The sequence below is a fragment of the Zalophus californianus genome, chromosome 10 (genome assembly GCF_009762305.2).
Source record: "Zalophus californianus isolate mZalCal1 chromosome 10, mZalCal1.pri.v2, whole genome shotgun sequence".
Lineage (NCBI taxonomy): Eukaryota > Metazoa > Chordata > Mammalia > Carnivora > Otariidae > Zalophus > Zalophus californianus.
Window position 1 is genome coordinate 113,733,371 of NC_045604.1, and position 23,361 is coordinate 113,756,731.

At 62.6% G+C, this 23,361-nt stretch overlaps 1 protein-coding gene across 2 annotated transcripts; it reads left to right on the forward strand.

Annotated features, from left to right (window-relative positions):
• Positions 1–3,235: 3,235 nt before the first annotated feature.
• On the forward strand, positions 3,236–22,663 carry PDGFA (platelet derived growth factor subunit A). Of its 2 annotated transcripts, XM_027612916.2 has the most exons (7): positions 3,236–3,740; positions 5,214–5,310; positions 9,986–10,090; positions 12,114–12,301; positions 19,040–19,166; positions 19,645–19,713; positions 21,500–22,663. In XM_027612916.2, the coding sequence occupies exons 1-6, from the start codon at positions 3,678–3,680 to the stop codon at positions 19,698–19,700; spliced, it is 636 nt and encodes a 211-aa protein (XP_027468717.1). In that variant the 5' UTR covers positions 3,236–3,677; the 3' UTR covers positions 19,701–19,713; positions 21,500–22,663. The 2 variants fall into 2 exon arrangements, with proteins under 2 accessions (XP_027468717.1, XP_027468718.1); XM_027612917.2 differs by lacking the exon at positions 19,645–19,713 and having other exon boundaries at positions 3,242–3,740.
• Positions 22,664–23,361: the final 698 nt, after the last annotated feature.

The following is a 23,361-nucleotide window of genomic DNA, read 5'->3' on the forward strand; positions in this document are numbered from 1 at the left end:
TGCCAGTCGGGGATGCCCGCAGAGCCGGTAACGCTGCTCCCACGCGTTGGGCACGGCCGCCCACGCCTCCTCCAATTCCGATGTATATTTAGCCTCATTATCAAATATTTGCAATGAACCGTGTGAACCGCCTAATAGCGGCTGGAAGTGAAACTTGATCCCAGGCAGAAAGAGCACGTGACCACGCCTGACCAGCAAGGGTCAGGACAGGAGCGCTGGGCAGGTGCAGTAGCCCCCATGCGCCTGGCCTCCGGACTTACGGTCCCCTCTCTGGCGTGGGCATCCGCGGCCCACCTCCTCACCCAGCCCCTCTTTTCCAAGGGCTAAAAGGGTGCTCGGAACCTGAATGGGCTGGGCAGGGTGTCAGGAGGAACCAGGGCCGGGGGACGGAGCCTATCCGTGTGGGTTCTCATCTAAGTTGGTGACCTCTTGGTCAAGTCAGTTCTCCTGTCTCCATGTCCAATTCTTGGAAACTGGGCTCCTGGGCCTAATTCTGCCGGTTTCTTCTGGGGATCCGGGGAGGGTGGGGCGCGTGGGGCTGGGGGTCCTTGCCCAACCCCAGCTGGAGCCCGCACCGTGTCCTAAGTCCCCTCCGCCCCCAGAGGTGCCTGCGGTGCGTTTACCACCCTCCCAGAGTCGCTGTTGTCTGGTCGCTATGACGACTCGTGGAGGTTTTAATAGCCGCCGGCGATTAGAGGGACGCCGGCGCTGCTCCTCTCCCTACCCCCCCCCCCTCTCCAGTCTGGGCTGGGATGCACTCAGGCCTCGCCCTTACTTTCCGCCCTGGACCTGGCTTGACTGCCATTGAAGACACCCCCTTAACTCCCCTGCTGGCCGCAAACTCCAGCTGGGCACCCCTGAAGTGCCGCATGGAGAAGGGGCTCAGGTGTGGCGGGGTTGGAGCTGGAAGAGCCCCGCGCCGAAATACAAGGCGGCCTCCCCTCCTTCATTCCTGTACCCACTGTTGAACCCAGGCCTTTAACCCCGAAGGCGTGTCCTCCGGTCCCTCTGCCCGAGAGGAATCCGAGGCTCAAATGGAGGTGATGCAGCCCAGTCAGGATGCAGAGGCATGGCTCAGACGGGGTCCAGCCTGAGTCCTGGTGGTGCATGTTGGGCTGCCTTCCCCAAACCGGCCAGTGGTGCCCCTCTGACCTGGACGGACAAGGACTGGCCCTCCTGTGCTTCTAAATGTTTCCAAGCTTTCCCTGGTTCTGCCTCGGTCCTCCTTGACCCTCCTCACCCGCAACACCTGGACAGCGGGCTTGGCGGCGGGTGGTGGGGGGGGCTGCCGCCTGGAGAGGGCAGGGGCATTGGGAGGCTGCAGGGGTGTGAAAGCATGTGGAAGGGCGCTAGTAGACCAGGGCCCTCTGGAAAGGGCAGGAGAAGTCCCGCCTCCCCCCTCCCCAGGTATTAGGGGGAAGGCGAGCGCCCCCAAATCGCCCTCCCGACTTGGCCTTTGAAATGCCGGAGCCCGCCCAGCCGAGGATGAAAGACCGCCCGCGGGGCTACGCCTTTACTGCCTTTGTCTGGCGGGAGGGCGGCCGTGGCGGGGCACGGGCCTAATCCACAGGATGGGGCCGAAGGGGGCGGAGGCCTGGGGCGGGCGGAATTCCCGGCCGGCCGCCCACCCTCCCACTGGCCAGGGAGTCTCCTAGCCTTCTGGGGCCTTGCCGTCTAGCTTTGGGGTCGCAAGGCCCGTCTTTCCTCCTAACCCCGGTTCCAGGCTCGGCTGTCCCCTCGAGGGACCCGCCGGGGTCCGATCCCACCTGCTCTAGGCGGGCGTAATCTGCCCAGCTCGGGTGCACCTGCCCTTGCGTGGCAGGGGAGCGGTGCAGCCGGCTCAGGCCTCGGCCTCGAGCGCGCTGCTCCCCCGCATCGCGCTCTGTGCCGCGCCTCGGCCGGAGGTGGCGCTCTGTGCGCCCAGCGGATCCCGGCGTGGGAGGCTCAGACTCCGGGGGTTCCTCGCGAGCGGCTCCTTTCTCTTCCTTCCCTTCCGCCCCCTCGAGTCCCCGGCTCAGGCCGCAGCCTAGGCTTCCACGAGGGAGTGGGGACGCGGGGTCCCAGGGTGGGGACCAGACACACTGCAACCCCCTCCTCCGACCTGGGCGCTCTCCCATCTCGGAATGCGGGTGGAGGTTCCTCATTCAGACGCCCCAGGCATCGGATTCTGGGCGGCGGCGCGTGGCAGCCGCCAGGTGAGTGCCCCAGACGCGCCCCTAAACCCGCCCCACCTCTCACCAGAAACTCACTCCCCCTCCTTTTATGGAGACGGGGAGGCAGGAGCCCTGGATCCTAACGGTGGAAAGAGGCCCGAGCGCCGGGGCGGGGGGCCGGAGGCGGGAGCCGGTTCGCTTTTGCCCTTTTTGGCGTAGCAGCTCCGGGCGCTGCCCTCGGCCGCCGCTGGGGCCCGAGGGAGGCGAGGCGGCGACGGCGGCTCTTCTGTGGCGGCCTCCTCCCCTCCCCGTCCGGTGCCGCAGGATTGCAGCTGGCACTGGAGGGTGGGCAAGCTCGAGGGAGGGGCGCGCGGGGAGCCCCGCCGGGCGAGCGGAGCCCGGCGGCTGTTGCTCGGAGCCAGGCGCGGGGCTTTGATGGATTTTACTGCCTGCGTGAACGCCAGTGTGTGCTCACTGCGGCGGCGGCGGCGGCGGCCGGGCCCTGCCCGGCCCGTGCGGCCCCCGCGCGCTTCCGAGGTGCGGGTCCGGGGCCCGGAATCCGGGGGAGGCGAGGGGGGGGGGGGGGGGGAGGGGCGCGGCGGCGGCGGCGCTATAACCCCCTCCTCGCCGCCGGCCGGCTCCACACGCGCGCCCTGCGGAGCCCGCACAACTCCGGCGAGCCGGGCCGGTCCGCGCCTCCTCCTCCTCTCCCCGGCGGCGGCGGCGGCGGCGGCGGCGACTCCGGGTCGGCCCTGCGCCCGCCCTCAGGCCGGAGCGGCGAGGCCCCGGGCGGGCGGAGGCTGCCAGGCGGCGCGGCCCCGGGCGCTGCCCGGCTCGGGCCGGCGGAGGGCGGAGCGCGGCGCCAGAGCCGAGGGCACGCCGCGGAGGGGCGCACGCAGGCCGCCGGGCCGCGCCGTGCTGGGCCGCGCCGTGCCCGGCCGGGCGGCGGCTGCGAGAGGAGGCCGGAGGCGAGCGCGGGGCCGGCGGTGGGCGCGCAGGGTCGCCCGCAGCCCGCAGGGAGAGCGCGAGCCCGCGGCGGGGCCCGGCCGGGCGTCCAGACAGGTGATGGGTGGTGCGGCGGCGGCGGCTCCAGCCTCGCTCCGGGGTCCCTCTCGGGGCTGACGCCCGCAAATATGCAGAATTACCGGCCGGGTCGCTCCTAAAGCCAGCGCCGGGGAGCGAGCACGGCGGCGGCCAGCACCGGGAACGCACCAAGGAAGAGGCCCAGCCCCCGCCCTCCGCCCCTTCCGTCCCCACCCCCTACCCGGCGGCCCAGGAGGCTCCCGGCGCGGCGGGCGCGGCGAGCGCGCACTCCCTGCTCCTCCTCCTCGCTGGCGCTGCCTGCCTCTCCGCACTCGCTGCTCGCGCCGGGCGCGCTCCGCCGGCTCCCTGCTCTCCGCGCCACCCTCCTCCGGGCCGCGCTCCCTGAGGGATGGTACTGAATTTCGCCGCCACAGGAGCCCGGCTGGAGCGCCCGCCCCGCGGCCTCGCCTCCCCGCCGAGCCGCCAGCGCCTCGGGACGCGATGAGGACCTGGGCTTGCCTGCTACTCCTCGGCTGCGGATACCTCGCCCATGCCCTGGCCGAGGTGGGTGCCACCCCCGCGCCCCGTCCCCTCTCCGACTCCCCCGGCGCACGCCTCCTGCAACCACCCGCGGGCCGGGGCGCCTCGGGCTCTGGGGATCTGCAGATTTCTGCTAGGGTGGTCGATTTTTTGATTTTTCCAACTGGGTTTTATTTTCTGCCATACTGAAGTGTGTCTGGTGAGTTTCCAGCGTGTTGCGTCGCTCTGCCTTGGAGGGACGGAGTGGCGCGGGGTGGACGAGTGGGGAGAAACTTCGGGGGGCGCGGGCTCCTCTCCAGGGAGGGGAGCCAGGGGCGCGGCGGACAATGCAGTATCGGGGTGGGGGGAGCGCGGAAGGGGGTGTGTGTGACCTGGCGGAACCAGGGAGGGGAGAAGAGCGGCGGATAAACAGGGGCGGCTGCGGCGGAAGCCCCCGGCAGGCAGGGTGGGCGGTGCGGGGCCGCAGCCCCCCCCTCCCCCCCGGTCCCTGTCTCTGAGCCTGGCCGGGCGGCTCGGCCGGCGCAGTCCCGCCCGCCCAGGGCCTGCTTACAGGTGGCTGAGCGAGACGAGCCGGGGCCGGGCCAGGCGCCCGCGTCCTCCCACCGCCGGCGTCCCCCCCCCCGCCCCCCATGTCGAATCCCGAATCCCCGGGAGCTCTGCTGTGATGAATGACTTTTCTGCAGCCCCCGTCGTGGGAACTTAGTGCTTGAGACCCCTCCCTCCCACACCCACACCCACCCAGCGACCCCCGACTCCCTTTAAAAATCTGGAGGGAGTGGGGGGGAGCCCGCGAGGTGGGGGTGGTCTGGGCAGGGATCGAGAGCTGCGAGAGGTGGAGATTTAACCCTCCCATTGCCGGGCAGCCTCTCCCAGCCGCCCGCTGGATTTGGAGCGTCTTGGGCGGTGCTAGGGCCGCGGCCGGGCCGGAGCGGGTGGGGCGCGCGTGTGAACGAGTGAATGCGCGCGCGCGCGTGTTTTTGCGACGGAGACCCTTGACCCCGCAGGTTCGGCCCGGGATTCCGGGGTGTGAAATTTAAGCCCCTGGCTAGATTAAAGTGTTAAGGCTGCCGTGACTTTCGTCGCCGATCCGTGACGCATTTCAACTTGATCTTTCTGCATGTCGATTTCACTATTAGATCAAACTCCTCGGGCCCCTCGCTGCCCCTAGACCTCCTGTAACTGACACCCGGGGCGGAGGGGCCGCGGTGCCGGGCTTTTGTTTGAAAATTTAAAGGTGGGAGGGGTTGCCTTCTGCAAAGGCGGACCTGGATGGGGGCCGAGAATTTGGGGTCGCACCCAGTCCCCCTCCCCCCCCCTTCGGCGTCTGACTCCAGGGTCCCGGGCGGGGGCCGGGCGGCCCGCGAGCTGCGAGGGCCTGGGACTCGGGGCCGGGCAACCTCGGCTGGGGGACCGGGCCGCTCTCGGGGGCGGGGGGCGCGGGACGCGGGACGCGAGCTGGCCGGGCGGCGGGCGCTGACCGTGTGGCTCTGTTTGCAGGAAGCCGAGATCCCCCGCGAGGTGATTGAGAGGCTGGCACACAGTCAGATCCACAGCATCCGGGACCTCCAGCGACTCCTGGAGATAGACTCCGTAGGTAAATCGCGCCCCTTCCCTCGGCGCGCGGGGCGGGTGTGCGGGGTGTGCGCCCCGCACCGCCTCCCGCGCTCGGGCCGGGCCGGGCGCCGCGCAGGAGCGCACCGAAAGGTCAGAATCCAATCCCGGGCCATAAAAGCCCAGGCGGATGAGTCAGGAGTTTCTCTTCCAATCCCCACTTTCTCTCTCGGCGGCGGCCGCGAGCTGCTCGCTCGCCCGGGGATTGTTTTTGCATTTAAGGAAAATGCCGCGCGCGTGTCACAGAAAGTTCAGCGGCGTAGAGGGCGCCGGCGCTGGGGCCAGGTGTGCGGGCCCCGGGCCTGCCCTGTGGGGCCGGGAGGAGCGGCGGAGCGGAGCGGGCCGGGGCCTGGGCGCAGAGCCCTGGCCTCACGCCCCGCGGGCAGGCGCGAGGGAGGAGCCGCCCCCCGGGCCGGGCCGCTTTGTCATCGCCGCGAGCCGGTGCCCCGCTCCTGCGGCGGCCCAGCCTTTGTGGTTGCTGGAGACCCGTGCCTTTCTCTTTTCACAGGCCAATAAAAAGGCACATCTTGGACACATCTGGTGTCTGGGGACTGTTTGGGGGCTCACCCTCGGGCTGTGGAGCCTAGGCACTTTAGAAAATAGTTTATTTGTAAATGCCGAGTTTTGAAGCTGGTTGGTGTGGGTTTTGGAGTTGGAGGGGACTGGTGGGGAAGGGTTGCCAGGGACCCAGGTTGTCCCTGGTGGGGTGGGAGCTGGTGGTTTTGGTGGCTGCGGTGTGACCGGAGGGAGCCTTTTCCTAGAGGGCAGGGATTCTGGCCCACATCTTCGTGGTATCCTGCTCCAAATTAATACTCGGTGGGGGAACACCCATGCGAGGGTTAGTTACAGAAATACGTCTTATTAACGTCTGGTTAAAAAAGAGGCCCAAAAGGGGCTTGTCAGACAGAAGGCTGAAGGTGGTAGAGGTTGGTTGGAACAATTTTCAGTGAAGATTTCACTCTCGCTGCAGACTACCCTCAAAGGGGGGGCGGGGGGAGAATTAAGTAAAATCACATGGTCTAGTCATTTGGAAATTTGTACCTAATTATGGTGGTGGAGAGGCCTGAACTATTTTCATTTCATGCCAAGACCATTTGCTAGCAAGGCCGATGGTTTCTGTAGTTTCGTGACCCAGGAAATCCTTTGGCTGATCCTTATCAGGAAGGGGGTAGAATTTCACTTGGAGATCAGAGTTGGGCCAGGGGGGATTTTGGTCTGGTTCCTTGATGTGTAACCCTGGGGAGAAGGGTTTGGCTTTGGTTAGCTGAGGAAAACACTCGCCTACATTCTGCTGGTCCCTGGCAGATCTGTGAAAGTGGGGAGGCCGCCTCCCTGAGAAGATTCAGGGCCTTTTTTTTTTTTTTTTTTTTTGGCTTGGTGGAGCTAGGTTTGGTGCAGGGCTGGGCCTCCCTGTGGGACAGCTTTGGGATGCCACCGGGAAATGGGCCATTCACTTTCTGTTGGGACCATTCTTATTCTGGTCTCTGCAGCCCCGCCCCCCCCGCCCCCCGCCCCCCACCCATTAACACTTTTTGCATTGCAGCGTGGTGGGTTATGCTGATGGCATTCCTGACCCTGGGGACTTTTGGGCCCAGAGCCTCTCTGGGAGGGTCCAAACCGAAAAAGGATGCACCCGCTAGTTCCCTGGCTGGTTTCAAATTGCTCCCTTATAAAAAGCCCTGGGTGCTCGTACACCTCCTGCCCACCCCCCCACCCCACCTCCCCGCCCCTGCCTTCCACCTTCTGCCACATGGTTTGGGGTCTGACTAGGATTCTGGGGTAGAATTCCTGCCTGGGAAACTGGAGTGAGAAGAGGGGTTTTCTAGGATCTTCTTTGCTCACTAGCTCTCCCCCTAGGAGGCCCTGTGTGACACCGATCCCAAAGTGGGGTCTCCGTCCCGGCCTGGTGCCCTCTCACAGGGGGAAGTTGCGAGCCAGGGCAGTGCTGGTCTCTTGAGCACAGAAGCTGCCACTGGATGCTCCTAGAGCTCACGTTGCCCTCTTTCCCCCAACACCTGTTCCCGCCCAAAGTGAAGAGTTGAAACAGATCTTGCAACTGTGGAAGGTCGTAAACAGCTGAGGGGCCAATTATCTGAGGACTAAGCTGCTCTCCAGGCCCTGGACCCCCGTGAGGTCCAGTTGGAGGCCTGCCTGGGATCCCTGAGGAAGGAGCTGGGGTGTGGAGAAACCCATTTGGTAGTCCTAAATCCCTCTTTGTAACTCCAAGGGTGAACCGGCCCCTTCAGGTTGGTGTTTTGGGTGTAGAGCTAATCAGGCCCGGGAAGCAGAAAAGGCTTTTTCTTACAGGCCCTCTCCTCCCTGGCAGGGCTTTGTGATGGACTCTGGATGGGACCCTGGTTGGGACAGTGGGCGGCTGCGTCCCCATTTTACAGATGAAGCCGGAGGTGGTGAGGACAGCAGCAGTGAGGACGGCACTGAGTCTGAGAATCCCCAGGGTGTGCGTGGAGCTCAGGGGTAGCTGACTTTCCACGTGGGGCTTTCGGGTGCAGAGACCAGCGTGTGGTCTTTGAATGACCAGTGGCTGGAGTTTGGGACCTGTGCGTCGAGTGTGATGAGAAACCAGCCATTCAGCGGTGAGGCGGCCAGGGGGGAGCTTTGTTCTCCAAGCAGCCTGGTCTGGTGCCCGGGCGGTGGGGTCACTCAGTAACAGATGCATGAATGTCCCCATCTTGCTTGGGCCATTAATGCTCCACCAGGACTGAAGGCCGGAGGACTTGTCCCCATCCTGAGCTGTCACTTGGGCATTTGTGCATGCAAGACAAAAGGGAAACCCCCTTGATGAGCTGTCCTGAGAGCAGCTTTAGGACCTCATTCAGGCGGGGCCTTCTCTCCTAAGTCACTGCTGGGTCATTTCTCAAGCAGTGTCAGGCTGCAGGCCGCCCCCCATCAGCGTGGAACGGCGACCACCCATCTTGATCAGGGGGCAGAGGAGGGCTCTCATCTTGAAAGCAGTCCGCCCGCCGGTTCAGATTTCAGCGCTGGCCATCAGCTGGCCGGGCTGTGGTCTTCTCTGTCCGTCCAGGCGAGCGGCCAGGACGGGGCTCCCGGCAGCTCCTGCAGGCACATCCTTGCTCGTCATCCGCGTCAGGTCCTGCAGACGCGTTGGGATCGAGGCATCCGCGGAGCGGTTCATGCCTGGCTTTCGGGAGGCTGGGAAGATGGTGGCCGATGGGGCGTTTTCTCCTGGAGGCCGAGGATGGGCCAGCAGGTCTTTGGTTTGAGGGTGGCAAGATGGCTTCCACCAGGACGTGACTCATAGATGTCACTTTTTCGTGAAAAAATGCTTCTTGTAACAGTTGGTTGATGGGAAATTCTTATTGCATGAATAGTCGTGTTCTGATCTTATTTTGGGTCTCAAAAAAATTAGTGGCAGTGGAACATTGAGTCATTTTAAGTGAGAAGCTGGGTTCTTCCCAGACTCTAGTTTTCGGAAAGGGCGCATCTTTTGCTGTTTGTACCTTTTGCCTGGTTGTCGGTTTTCATTTTAAGTGAGCAGTGGTTTTGGATTTGTTGGTTTGTGGACAGTCGCTGAGGCCCCGGTGGGCCAGGCACGCAGGAGGGGGCCTGTGGTCCGGGCTGCTGGCCAGGACGCCGCTTGAGCTTGTCAGGGAAGGGACAGCAGCACACGGGGGAGGTCTGCACAGCTGTGGGGGCATGCTTCTCAGGACCTGGTGCCCTTGCTCATCCACTGGGGAGCCAGGGGCGGAGGGGGAAGTAGAAAGAGACCTCCCCCAGCTGGGTCTGCGGGCCAAGGCGGGCAGGCCAGGGGTGACCCACCTCATCCAGGTGCAGGCAGTGTCACCGGGGCAGGCCGGGTCCAGTGGCAGGTGGCAGGACTCTGTGTCCCTCCCACCCCACATTTCCCTTCTAGGAATCTGAGAGACCTGGGACTCCCCTAGGCTGCCCAGGGGCACTGGGGCGGGCGAGGGTGATGGTGTGTGTACCAGGTGCCGTTGCAGGCCTGGGGGATTAGGGTCCAGTTCTGATTTTAACCCTGGGACGGTGGGTCCGCGTCTGAGGGGCAGCACGCTTTGCTTCTGCCAGCCCGCCCCCTCTGCCGGGCACCAGGGTTCCTGCCCCTTTACTTTCCCCACTTGCATTTCCTGTGGCCTCCGAGCGGACTAACTTCAGGAGCAAGCGGAGTTCAGCTGTCGGCCCAGAGCTGGTTTAGTAAGAAGAGGGAGAGAAAGACACGCGCGCTCAGCAGGGAGGTCATGGCAGCGCATGCGCTTCTCCTTCAGTGCCGTCGGAGGGGCCCTGTCCCCGGGGCCCTTCCGAGGAGGTGGGCCTGCCTGGGAGCAGCCGGCCTGGTAGTTCTGGGTATTACGGCGGAGGAAGGCCAGCCCTCACCTGGGGAGATCACCCGCCCCTTCCGCACCGATTGCACAGGTCCGTAGCTCTGCTGCAGAGCGCAGCAGGGGTGCCACATTTGGGGGACCTCCGTGTAGGCTTCCCAGAGGTCGGCGGGTGATTTTTGGCAGTTGGGAGTCTTTCATCCTCTGCATACGTGGGAGTGGCGTGTCCCCCCGGGGACCCTGTCTGTCTGGGGGAGGCAGGTAGGAAGCGCCGCTGGACAGGCCCCGGGGTGCCCCACAGATGTGGACCGGCTGGTCACCATTTCCTCTTTCTATCTGTAGGGGCCGAGGATGCTTTGGAAGCGAGTCTGAGAGCCCACGGGGGCCATGCCACCAAGCATGCACCTGAGGAGCCGCCCGTGCCCATCCGGAGGAAAAGAAGCATTGGTGAGCCCTGGGTCTGCCGGGTGGGGAGGGGGCGCTGGGGGGCTCTCGCCCACTGGGCCTTCAGGGGAGTCATCCCTTCGCCCCTCCGTAAAACAAAGGCCCAGGGGCCCCAGCGGCTTCAGCCCCAGCCGCCCGCCGTCTCTCCGGAGGCCTCCCTCCTCTGCCGGGGGCGCCTCCCTGCCCCGGCCCGTCTGCTGCTTGCTGCTTGCTGCAGCCTGGCCTGGGCCAAGAGTTTCCAGGAGAGGAGAGCCATCATAAATTCCTTAAGTGCCCGGTCTTGTTGGGGCCTGTTCTGGAGGAGGCCTCGCTGCAAACGTGGTCGTGTTTCCTTTCCAATCTGTAGTGTGGTGGCCTGGCTGGCAGCCACGGAATGGGCCTCCAGCAGACGCCCCTGCCCATGGCCCCCACCCCACTCACCGGGCGTGGGTTTGCGGGGTGTTTGCATCCTGTTCTCTAGCAGAGTACCCCCATATCTGTCTGGCCCCTTGAGGCTGCAAGGGGTTTCCGGGGCTCTGGCTCAGCTCTGAGAGAGATCTTGGCCTGCACTTTCCTGCCCTGGGAGCGGGGCTCTGGGGGTATGACCCCCCGAGTCCTGTGCCACCCTGGAGGTTCCTCCTGCTTTTCCTAACTGCCTGGGTGTGCGCCCCCCACACTGCTCTTCCCTGCTGCGTGCCCTTGGGCAGTGACTGCCCCCTCTGAGCTTTAAATTCCTCCCAGAAGGTAGATTTCGTAGCTTCTTGCCTCAGCATGGTGTGTGGGTGAGGAGTCCTCCTGAAGGCAGGTGGGCCCACCCAGACGACGTTTATTGTAGAACTGTAGATTTCCTGTTCTCCAGCCCAGTGTCAGAGGTGAGGGCACTTCAGCAGGCCTGTCCTGTTCCAGATGGGGAGCCCTGGACTGTCTCTCTGGCTCCAGCCTCGGCCCCGCCTGGCCAGGGTCCCCAGGCCCCTCACAGCCAGTGGGCCCTGGGCTGCTTGCCGTGAGCAGAGCCCTTTCCTGCACTGGAGTGGCCAGATCTCCAGCACCTGGCCTTCCTTCTTGGCAGGCCTGCTCTGGGAGACCCCGTGCGCCCCCTCTCCAGGTGCTCCCAGGCCACCGGGGAGGATGCCAGTACCCCCAGTCTCCCAGGGCTCTCAGGTCTTCTGGCCCCTGTGGGGGGACGGGCAAGAGAGAGGTTGGCACCCCTCCCTGGTGCTGGGGCAAGGCCTCTGTTGTCCTTTGATTGCATTTCAGGCTCTTCTGCTTGTCTGCAGAGGACGGGGCCCTGCCTGGTGCTGGCCACGGGGGTCGTGCCAGCCCCTCTGCGGCCAGGAGTGGCTCCCTCCAGTTCTGGGCTCTGGGGGCCTGCCTGCCCGGCCCCGCATTACTCAAGGCCCAGTGGGCCTAGGGGCCGGCGTGGATTAGTAAGGCAGCATGTGGGGAGGAAGGTGCGTGTGCTGGGGTCCCCAGGTGGATTTCTCATCGGGCAGTGGTGCCCTGGCATCCACTGCATTTCGGGGCTTCGGGTCGGATGGATCGGCCTGTGCTGAGGAGCACAGACTGGAAGGTAGAGCCAGTCCCTCCTGGGAGGTCGGCCTCCCAGCTGGCGGGGTGCTCTCTTGGTGGCCTTTAGTGAGCAGGTCTGCGGCCGGTGGGCTGGGGAGGCAGGCCTGAGTCCTGCGTCCCGCATCCTGCATCCGCTGCCCGTCTCGGGTGTCTTCCCTTCCTGGGCCTGGCCTGGGGGCTGTGGCAGTTGGTGGCGCTGGGCCCTGATGTGTCCACTGGCTGTGGGGCCTGTTGCCCTCCTGCCTTGGGGCCTCCCTGCCTGGCCCTCACTTCTGCTCCTCCTTGGGCCAGGCCAAATGCACCGAGTCGGGGCCCTGGGTGTCTCTCCATCTCTGCTGGGCGCTGGGGTGGTGCGATGTGCCACAGGGACGAAGCGGCAGCCGTGGGGGGACACGCCTCCTTTAGGGCTTGAGGCCACAGGGTGGGCCTGGGTGCTGCCGGGACGGCCCGTGCGTTCACCTTGGCTCTTGCTCTGCAGAGGAAGCCATCCCTGCAGTCTGCAAGACCAGGACGGTCATTTACGAGATACCTCGGAGCCAGGTCGACCCCACGTCTGCCAACTTCCTGATTTGGCCCCCGTGCGTGGAGGTGAAGCGCTGTGCGGGCTGTTGCAACACCAGCAGCGTCAAGTGTCAGCCTTCCCGCGTTCATCACCGCAGCGTCAAGGTGAGCCCTGGGCCCCACCCTGGGGTGCCCCGAGGCTGATGTGGCCGACAACACACGAGGCCCCGGGTGCAGAGCAGGCTGGTGGTAGAGCTGGGACGTGGGGCTGGACCGGCTGCTGGGGGGTGGGCTTCTGGTCCCCCCGCCGCCACTGCAAGCAGCCTCCCCCACGAAGCGACAACGCAGAAGGCTCTCACGGGTTGTGTGCGTGCTGCCCGCTGTCTCCCCCAAGCCCCGGAGAGTTTTTGCAGGCACTTGAGCGGAGCTGTGGTGCATGGCAAGAGGGGTCAGGGGTCCCTCTCAGAGCCTCTCCCCAGAAGCACATGGGAAACAGGCCAGGAGAGCTGGTGTGGGCGCAGGGCCTGCCATGTTGGGCCTCCGTCCCTTGTCTATAAGTCAGGGAGGGCACCCCGTTCTGCTGTGGGCTGTGTGTCCAGGGACTCCCCTCCGGAGGGCCCTCCTGGCGGTGCCTTGGTCCTGGGAAGCCACGCTCCGCTTGGAGACCCTCAGGATCGGTGCCGGCTTGGCTGTCTTTGCCGTGCTCCTGCATTCCCTGGGAGCCAGCGCTTGCCCCAAAGCCCTCTCCGGGGCAGGGCGCTGGCCCTGGTGACTTCCAGGGCAGTGCTGGGGGCATAGGAAGGTCGTGTTCAGATTACACGTGTGGGGGCTCCTTGTTCTTCCCGCCTTAGTCCTTGGGGAAAATCTGCTGCTTTGGGTCATTCTGGGCTGCCACACTGGGGTCTTGGCCAAATGTTGGTGTTTTGGCCCAGCGGCTGGAGGAGTTCCTAGGGCACGGGTCTGCTGTCCTCTGGCCTCATGTGTCCCATCTGTGAAATGGGTCTGAAACACAGTGACTTGGTGTCTAGGGCTGCGCAGGTCCCAAGTGGGTCCCAGGGCAGCCGGGCCCCTTTGTGGAGGGGAGCTGTTCTGCTTCTCTGCGCTCAGCCCCTGTCTGGGTGCCATCTTCCTGCTTCCAAAAGGATAGAGTGGGAGGGGAGGCATCCAGAGTGTCTTGGCTTCTCTGAAGTGTGGCTAGGCTGGAGCGTCCTGGGTGCTCCCGGTCTAGGGCAGGGGGCTGCCCTCCCTGGAAGCTGCCTCTGGGCGGGTTATGGTCCCACGTAACCCTGGACTGTGGATTTGGGCAGCGGGACACCTATCGAGTGGAGATGGGCTGCCCCCTCAGCTGAGCCTCTAGCAGCAAGTGCGTCCATTTTTCCTGGAATGAAGATTCTGGGGGTGTGTCAGAAGCCATTCCTCGACTGGAGATTCTTTCAGATCCCGTGTGCCCTTCTTCAGGGCCCCTGGATGTTGGCCCCTGGCCCCAGAGTGAAGTGCAGGGGAGACTTTCTCACTTACAGGCCGTGTAGCTGGCTGGGACACTTGCTTGTCACGTGAGAAGGCATGTTAGGCCTGTACCTGGGGCTCCCCCTGACCTCCGGGGACTTGGTCCTCGAGCACTTGGGGCATTGAGTAAGCAAATTCCATGGCTTGCTGCTCTGTGCTCTCCACGGCGGACACTCCCCTGACGCCCAGGCTCCCAGCGCCCTGGTGCACTTCCCTGGGGCGCTGGCTCTTGTCTTGGCCGGGCCTTCGGGCCTGACTGAGGCCTCCCGACTCCATGCTGCCAGGGGCTCCGGCTGGGCACGGAGCCCAGCTCTGCACCCTTCGTTAAAGGGGGAAACAGAGGCCCGAAGGGACGGGGCTGTGCCTTCTCGCACTGCGACTTCTCCCCTGCAGCCTGCTGCGGGACCCTGGCCTGCTTCCCTCAGGTCCCCGTGTCCTCACTTACAGTGTGTTGTGAGAGAGTCTCATGAGCCCCGAGAATCCAGACACCTGAGATCTTTTCTTCCTGGGCGTGGGGGTGGTAGTGTTCTAGGTGAGACGGTCCCACACGTGGACGCTGGGCATAGGGCCTGTCCTGCGGGTGTCCAGTTAGGCGCTCAGAGATAAAGCAGTGCCGGGCTGAAGTGGGGCTCCCCGTGTCTGGTCCTGGGATGGGCCGTGATCCCCTCTTCCTGGCCCACCCTGAGTGGGTGGGGGGGGGGCCCAGGGGCCCCCTCCTGGGAGGGGCCCATATCTGCCTTGGGCACAGGCCCAAAGGTCTCAGCAGATGGTGGCGCTGGGCCAGGCCTCCCCCCACAGGCCTTCGTCCGCTCGGATGGGGTCATGGTCCACCCGAGGGGACGGAGGGCCTGAGTCCTGCGGCCGGAGCCCAGCGGCCTGGTTTCATGTCCGGCGCCCTGCTCTTCTCAGACTCCTTCCTCCTTCTCCCTCAGGGAAGGCAGCCCCTTCTCCCTGCCCACCCATCAGAGCATTGGCAGGAAAACATCCGGCCCGGACACTGGGGGTTTTGGCCGAGAAGGGACTAAAGATCAGCGGGAACAGGAGGTCCGTTGTGGAGGCCGGCCTGGCCCCCACGCCTTCCCAGGAGGCTGTCCGCGCTCCGTCGGGGCCGAGTCCTCGGCCCAGCCTCTGGGAGGGGTGCTGGGGGCCGGCAGGGGCCCCGGGTGGCTGGGCAGGCGGGAGGTCTTGCCCTGGGCTGACACATGCTTGGTTTTCTGGTTTATGGCCTTTTGGTCACAGTTAAAGGTCGCTTACTGGAGAAGGTAAGGGAAGGCTGGGAACGGCCACCCCATGAGGCCCAGACGGTGGATTTTCTGGTGTGCTCAGCTGAAGGCCCCCCGGGCCCTGACTGTCGGGACTTGCTGGGGTGGATGGCCAGCTCTGTTCCGTGACCGCCAGGGAGGGTGGCCTGGGGCGTCTTGTGCCTCCAACTCTGATGGTCTCAGGTATGGGTCCTTCACTCTCTGGGGCTGGGCCCTCATGTGTCTTCTGGGACCTGCCTTCAGGGTGGTCCCCCTGGGGTTGCAGGGGATAGCCGCCATTAGCTCTCGGGGAGGGGTGGGGTGGGTACGTGGTCCGGGCTGGGGTGACGTCCCTGTATCAGCTCGCTGTGCTCAGCGTTTGGGATCTGCATTTGGGGGGCCAAGCGTGCTCCCTGACTGGGGTCCCAGATGAATGAGCTCCTCTCCCCAGTGAGCGGGGACCCCATACCCTGCAGGCATCTGACCCTGTCCCCTAGGTCCAAGGGTCAAGGGCTAGCAGAAGGGGTGGTGTAGACAGCGGAGCCCGTGACTCTGGTCGGGTCGCACTGGATGCGGCTGTGGGGCAAACCTCCTGCCTCTCGCTGTGTGGTGTTGAAAGTTGGGGGCTCCCCTTTTCTTCAGGGCATCCTGTGGGTTTACAGCCAAGTCCGTTAACTTGGTTAGGTCCCTTAGTCTCTAGGGAGAGACCCAGGTCCTCGGCCACAGCCGTGATGGCTGGTAGTGGCTGTGTGTCGCTAGACCCCAGGCTTCTGGAAGGTGGGTCTGGGTGTGTCTGCTGGGGTGCCCGGGACGGGCCTCTGCGCCCTGATGGAGTATGAGATCCAGCTCAGGGACCTTGGGGAAAATCAGTGGCTCGGGCAGTGTGGGTCTCCCCTCTGAGCTGCCTCAGTTCACCCATCCGTAAAACGAACCATAATTGCACCCTCACAGGATAGCTGTGAGTGTTGCAGTGACCAGCACATGGGGTTCAGTAAATGCTGATGTTTGTCGTGGATGGTGCCCTGCCCTCGACTCTGCAGTGGTCAGGCCATGACCTGGGGAGGGGTGGAGGTCCCCAGCAGGGCGTTGCTCTACCCGGCCCAGCCCCGGACACCATGAGTAGCAGGAGCTCGGGGATTCTGTGCTCGGTGTCTCTTGTTTAGAAGGGGTGACGGCAATACTGGATCGCACGCTCGGGTGGCTTTGCCCTGGAAGCATGCAGGTGGGGTGGTTCCTGCCAGGCAGACTCACGGTGGGAAGGTGAAGGTCCTCTTTATAGGGTGCAGCTCAGACGCCCGGGCACAAAGGGAGGAGGAAGGGAGGGGTGTGGGGACCCTGTGTGGGGACCCTGGGTGGGCTCCAGGATGGATCTGGGGGCTGAGGTGACGGGAATGAGGGTCCCAAAGATGTAAACATCTTGTTCTGGGGACTTGGTTAGTGTGGAGGCTGCTTTGAGAAGTTAATATTCAGTGTGTTCTTGGGGGAAAAATGCAGCTATTTCCTGGCCAGACAGAGGTGGTGGAACAGCTTGGAATCCTCACATACCCAGAAGCAGGTGCAATCATAAATCGCTGTTTGTTTTTCTTTGATAAAAACAGCCTGTCTGAGGAGAAAGTGGGTTCCCAGACTGGAGTGGCCAGTGTTAGGAGTGCTTTGCCAAGGGGACCGTGGCGGGGGTGGGTTTCTGGAGTGTCTGCCTTCCCCACCGTGGCTGGTCTGTCTTCAGTGGAAAACAAGCCTGGCCCCCTGCACCCAGAGCCTGGGGTCCTAGTACCCGCTCCCCTAAAGGAACTAGGTGAGGTACTTGCTGAGCAGAGGGGCCAGCTCACCTGTGCCTTGCTGCCTGCCCCCAGCCTCCCTGTGTCCCCCAGCAGAGTCCAGTGGCGGAGGGAAGCCGTGTGTGGGGGCGCATGAATGCTCAGAACTGGGGGCCGTGGCCTCTGACCTACCTGCTTTGACCCTAGGCCTGGGCCGGGAGAGGGGGCTGAGGCGGGCCTGGAGCTCCTGACGTGGAGGGCTGGCACGGTGGCCAGGCTCAGGCCGGGGTCCTCTTGGGAGGCCTGCTGAGGTGCACCCTACCCAGTGCCCTCGAGGGGAGGTTCACTCTGGGCCTGGGGGCTGGTTTTGGTAAGCTCAACATGCTGGTACCAGGGGTTGCTTGCTCCGGAAGGTAGCCCAGTGGCAAAGTTCCGAGTGCTTCCATACATGTGAAACCCTGCGGGGGCCGCGATCTTTGTTCCCATTTTATAGAGGGGAAAGTGGAGGCTCTCTGCCCCCATGTCCCAAGGATCAATCTCTCTCTCTCTTTTTCTCTCTCACTCTCTGTGGTGCTGGCCTCCTGGAGCGGTAGGTGCCTTGCGGAGCAGACCCTGCCCTCTGGCTGGGGCTGCTCATGCCTGAGGTCCTTTCCTCTACCTCTTCTCTCCTTAGAAAACCTCCCAGGCCTGGCCCCAAACTGGGCCTGGCTCCCACCCCACCTCTGAGCTCACACCTGGCCGTCCACATTCACACCTGAGGCCGCATCCCACTTCCCACGGCCGCTGGGCACCCAGCACCCTCTGCACTGCGGGTTAACCCTTACTGCAGCCCAGTGGCTACGGACGGGTCTGGGCAAGCCTTGGGGCCAGCTCACCTGTGGGGTGGCCGGTCCCACTCGCCTGGGGTCCTCTGGCTTCTGGAGTCCAGGCCTCTGCATAGGAACTCCCCCCTCTCACCACGTCCCCTCCCCACTGTCCCCAGGCTGGGGGCTTCTGCTCTCCACCAGGGATCCCCTCACCCCTGCCAACTCCCTGATGCCGCCACACGCTTAGGGTGTGACCTGGGTGGACCCTGCTCCCTTTCTGCCTCAGTTTCCCCTGGCAAATGGGGTGGAATGGATATCCCTGGGGGCCGTTTCCAGGACCGCACCCCAGTGTTGGCACAGATGGGAGCATCTGCCGTGTGCCCAGAGCTGTGGGGTCCAGGGCAAGTGGGAAGAGGGTGGTCCCGCCCCCGCTGGGGACCGAGCTCAGGCCTGGGCACTTGTGGGGGGAGCCCACTGGGGCTGCAGAGAGAGTCTGGGAGGCATGCTTCTAGTGTTCTGTATGTCCTTCGTGAGCTGGGATGAAGTGAGGCCACCGTGGATGCCAGGTGGGTGCGTATATGTGTGTGCACGGAGTTGTGTTCCCACGGCAGGGCGTGTGTGTGCACTGCTGTGTGCACAGATGTGTATGTGTGGAGTGGCGTTCCCATGACACAATGAGCCGGTTTCCCCAGGCCTGAGCTGGGGTCCGTAGGAGCTTGATTTCTAGGCTGCCTGGGCTTGTGCCCACGGGCTGGATCCGGCCGTTTCCTCCCGACAGACCCCGGGAGAGGTGCAGAGGCAGGTCCGCCATGCTGTGGTTCTGTGCCCAGGTACTTTGGGCTGACAAAGGAGGACGCCTGGTTGGAGGAACCACTGGCTCAGTTCTACACTCTCCCCACCTTGGCCTCCTGGGACGACACCCCGGGGTCCCTGCCCATGTTTCTGAGAAGGCTGGGGTTCCCTAGGCCAAGGTCAGCTGTAGCCAGGGTCCCCAGGAAGGCCTCCAGCCTGAGACTGAGGCCGTGAGGTGGCTCCATCTCTGTGGGGCCCTAATCTGTGGTCCACAGACCAGAATCCAGGTCCAGACCCTGACAGCCTTCTTGTGGGCCCTTGGGGCTGCGCTCCTTCCTCCTGGGGCCTCGGCAGGATGGGCGGGAGGGAGGCTGAGGCCGGGGCCACAGGCCACGTGCGGCAGCCCCTTTCCGTGGCCGTGGGTTTTTGTCCCTTTACTAATCAAGCGTGCGTTTGGAGGTTTTGTTGCCCCAGCTGCCCCTAAGACCTGGGAGCGAACACCTTCCGTCCCCCGCCCTGCTCAGAGCTCTTCCCTCGAGCGCCTCATGCAGGCCTCCTGCCCACTCACACGGACGAGCCTTCGGGTTCCAGTTAACATGGGCTGAACCACAAATGCCGAAGGTTACTTTCCCACCTGGCACTCCTGCCTTTCTGCGGGGAGGAGGTTAGAGGTTGGAGGTCAGAGGTCAGCCTGCTGGCGTTGCCCTCCTGGCCTGGGTGGGGCCGAGCACGTACCCCTTTCCCGCTGACGCGTGCGAGGCGTGGCCGAGGTGTTCACGGCGGGGCTGTTGTCTCGGGCAGGTGGCCAAGGTGGAGTACATCAGGAAGAAGCCAAAGTTAAAAGAAGTGCAGGTGCGGCTGGAGGAGCATCTGGAATGCACATGCACAGCCAGCGGTCTGAACCCGGACCACCGGGAGGAGGAGACGGGTAAGCCCCGCCTCGGCCGCTGTCCCGCTCCTCGCCCTCGCCCTCAGCTCACTTCACAGGGAGTCCTCGGGGCCTGGCTTCCATGCCGAGGCAGGGCTTGGCGGGCGGTAGGGTCCGGTGCTGCCACCAGCCCAGCATGCAAGCCCAGGCGGCCTGCTGGGGGACGCTGGACGTCCCCACCCTGGTTGGGGCATCGGGTGCCCGGGAGCCGCGAGGCTGAGGGAGGCCCGACCCCGAGTAGGCGGCGCCTGGGGGCCTCTCGGCCTCCCCCTTGGCCCCGGGCAGACTTCGCCCCGAGGCAGTGTGGCGTTGTGACCCGCTGTGTCGGGCTGGCTGGCTCAAGGGCACCAGGAAGTGTCTCTGTGCCAAAGCTAATTGAGTTTTCTTCCAGAAAGACAAACACCTCAGCTATTTATTGCCTCAGGTCCGCAGCCCTAACCCTTAGGCCCGCTCACCCTCCCTGCCCTTCTGTTAACAGGAAGGCGTAGGGAGTCAGGTAAAAAACGGAAAAGAAAAAGGTTAAAACCCACCTAATGCAGCCAACCAGGTAGGAGCTGTGTGCGGATGTGCCTCGGTCCTGTGGGTGGGAGGTGCACCGGCTGATCACACGGCGAATCCCTCCCGTGGCGGCGAGCTCGCGGTTCTGATTTATCGGCCCTGATCGGCCTGCAGGCTTCCGGTGTCTGGCTGGGCTGTGGGTCTGCTCGCTCATGTCCCCTGCTGCTCCGGAGTCCCCGCTCTGGCTTGGGTCTCTTGCGTTGATTGGGGAGGCCCCGGCGTCACAGGACTGGAGTGATTTGGGTTCCTGAACAGCAGTGGGGTAGCTCTGATGTTTATCAGCTGGGATCACCTTGGGCAGGTTACCCGTCCCATTTGACAGATGAAAGACTGAGGCTTACAGGATGATAGGTAAGGGAATTGAAGACTGCGTGGATCTTATCTGAAAATGTTTTATAGACGTGTAGGGCTGTTGGCTACTGTGTTGGAAACTGGCTTCTGGTAACACACCGAAACCAGCAAGGGCTGAGGTGCCGTAGACGTTCAGGAGCAGGTGTGGCATCCTCCAGGTATCATCAGGGACCCTCTCCCATGTGGGACTGGGGCTGTCTATCCTCAGAGTTGCTTCATGGCTCGGTATGGCTGCTGAAGCTCCAGAAATCACATCTGCACTCCAGGCTGGAAGAGTAATGTTGGGAGACGGGCAAAAGAACCCTCTTCGAGAAGTCCCACCCAGTGACTTCTGCTCTGATACCCTGGCCATCCTTCAGCTGCAAGAGGACCTGGGCAGCGTAGTCTTGTAGAGAGGCATTCTGCTTCCCAGAGGAAAATGGGATTTGGGCAACCACAGTCATCACGGAGGCAGTTTCCAGCCTTCCTGCTCCTTGTTGTTGACCTGGGTCTGCTCTGGAGAGCCTAGTACATGCCTCTGGCCATGTGTGAACCCATGGCATCCCAAACGGGTGGCTGTAGGAAAAATGAGACTCAGAGATCGTGTCTCAGAGTGCAGGTGCTGGTTCAGTGACTGCAGAAAGCTGCCAGGTCAGCAGTGTTGAGGCTGGCGGGTCTGGTCCATTCATAAGAATCCTCTGGGGGGGGAAAGGATCCAGTAGGGTGGGTTCCTGAAGCAGCCTCAAAACAATTTCTTGCCTGTGATTTTTGCTTTCCCCAAGCGTGTGGCTCTGGGGGTGGTTTTGTGCCTGCTTGTGTGTCCAGTCTGCACACCATTGATTGGGCTCTGGCCTCCATGGGCCAGCCGATGACAGAGACACCAAGTGAGAGGCAAGTGGCGTCCCTGCTAGCTTGTGGGTAGTACAGGTGTTGGGACAAGCAGTGAACAGGTAATGTGGGTGGGGAAGAGCTGCTCTAGCTCAGAGCTCAGTGTAGATCTGCTCGCCTGTCTGCCTGGTGGTATCCATCCTCAGGGTTGTCTCATGGCCCAGGATGGCTGCCAGAGCTCCAGAAATCACATCAGGCCCTCTGCTGGCGGTGGGGGGGGGGGGGCCCAGGAGGAGGAACATGAGGAAAAAGACAAAAATATCCATCTGGGCCTCAGTTTCCCTCATCTGTACAATGGGAGAATGGGGCTTGTTTTAAGGAATGTTCTGTGAGATCCCAAGAGTCTAGTCCCAGTTCTGGTCAGGAGGTTACAGAAAGGGTACTGAGGCATATTTGATTTGAAAAATGCCACAAACCCCTCAAATCCTGAGATTTGTCCCCGTGTGTGTGAGTGTGTCCCCTGACTGGGTGAAGCGTCTCCCTGTGGTCCCTGTTCATGCTGCAGCGCGCACGCTCGGTCCCTCGTCAGTGTCTGTTTCTCTCCCCTCTCCTTGCAGATGTGAGGTGAGGATAAGCCAGCAGCCCTTTTCCGGGACACGGATGTACATGGCGTGTTACATTCCTGAACCTACTATGTACGGTGCTCATTGACAGCGTGCGGTCTTTGTTCTCCTCCGTGAAAAACCGTCTCCGTGCACACTCTGGAGAACAAAGAGACAGTACACATTTGTTTAATGTGACATTAAAGCAAGTATTGTAGCACTCGGTGAAACAGTAAGAAGCTTCCTTGTCAAAAAGAGAGAGGGAGAGAGAGAGAGCAAAGAGAACCACAAAACATGACAAACAAAACGGACTCACGAAAATACCTAAACAGTTGTTGGAATGGAGGGACACCCCCGTGGGATGGAAGCGACGTGCCTCGGCGGACCGGATCTCTGTCCAGGGTCACAGGTGCTTCTGCCAGGGACACAGCCTGCTTTCTGGAGGACTCCGGGCGGGGGCCGAAGGCCCCGCAGGGCACACGGGAGCAGGGGTATCTCAGAACCACCACGGGACTTAGAAACACATCTCCTTGCTGTAGTGTTTAAGTCTATCCAGAAACCTTCCCGAGAGCCTTAAGTGGATTTTTTTTTTTTTTTTTTTTTTTTTTTACACCATAAAGTGATTATTAAGCTTTCCTTTTTACTCTTTGGCTAGCTTTTTTTTTTTTTTTTTTTTTTTTAATTATCTCTTGGATGACATTTACACCGGTAACACCAGGCTGCTGTAAGTCAGGACAGTGGGACCGTATTTCCCCTCGCAGGATGCAAACAAATGAGATGTATTAAAATAAACATGGTATATCCACCTATGCATCACTTCCTAAATGTTTCTGGCTTTACGTGTTTCTCCCCTGCCCCATTTTATCTTACTTCTTAATTTAAGCCATTTCGAGAGAACTGTGCGTGAACCAATCGAGTCCGTCCCAGTCCTCGCCACAGCGAGGTGGCCCTGTGCCAGTGTTTGGACAGAATCTAAATTCTTTATTTTTGGTAAGATGTTACGCTTTACATGTATTCAACAGAAATGTGTGTGTGTTGTTTTTGTTTTTGTTTTGTAAAGGTGAAGTTTGTATTTTTATCTAATATTACCAGTTTTGTATACCTGAGAGCCTGCTATGTTTTTTCTTTGAACCAAAAGGAAAAAGAAAAACCCACCAACAAAACCCATACACGTGAAAAGTGCTTTGTGGTCACATTTTTCTAGCTGCGTAACTGAGTCTAGACCCTGTCTCCTGTCACGGGGCCCGTCGCTCGGCGGTGCCCCGGGCCGCCCCGTCACGAGAGCCTGTGCGGCGAGGCGTGCCCTTGGGATTCCGGAACTTGATGGGCCAACAGCGCCATCCTGCCCGGGTGTGTGGCCTCTTGGAGACGGCGGCCACGCGCCCAGCTGAGCAGCCAAGCAGACGATGGGCTTCATCCGGAAGTGAGTTGACTTCGGCATCCGCGGGCCGAGCCAGTGAGGGCCGGCCGCCCTGTGTCGCCCGTGACCCGCTCTCCCTGCTCCGAGCGGAGAGGCCGTGTGACTGTCACGATCCCCTTGGTGCCTGTGGGGTCTCCGGAGCGAAAGCGAGCGTCTCTGGTTGTCTGCGTGTTCATGGGAGAGTTTTTATAAAGGCATTCCTTCAGCAGCACATCTTCACGGTGTGGTTTTTGGTCCGCAGTTCGTGCGATGGGAGGCGGGGCGTAGGGGCTCGCGGGCGCAGGGGGCCACGTACCCTGGCTCGTGCTCGGCCGTGGGTGGTACCCGTGGAGGCTCCTCCCAGTCCCCCCGACCCCGGGCTGGGCGTCTCGCGGCTGCACCGCTCACGACACTGGGCCCTGGAGACGTGTCTCGTGGTAGGTGGACAACGTGTGATTTATGTATTATGTTTCCCTGA

Bases quoted from the DNA above. Each gene is read 5' to 3' on its own strand.
- PDGFA (XM_027612916.2), top strand. From the start codon at position 3,678: ATGAGGACCTGGGCTTGCCTGCTACTCCTCGGCTGCGGATACCTCGCC. The intron at 3,741-5,213 runs GTGGGTGCCACC...CTCTGTTTGCAG, and splicing joins TCGCCCATGCCCTGGCCGAG to GAAGCCGAGATCCCCCGCGA. The intron at 19,167-19,644 runs GTAAGCCCCGCC...TTCTGTTAACAG, and splicing joins CCACCGGGAGGAGGAGACGG to GAAGGCGTAGGGAGTCAGGT.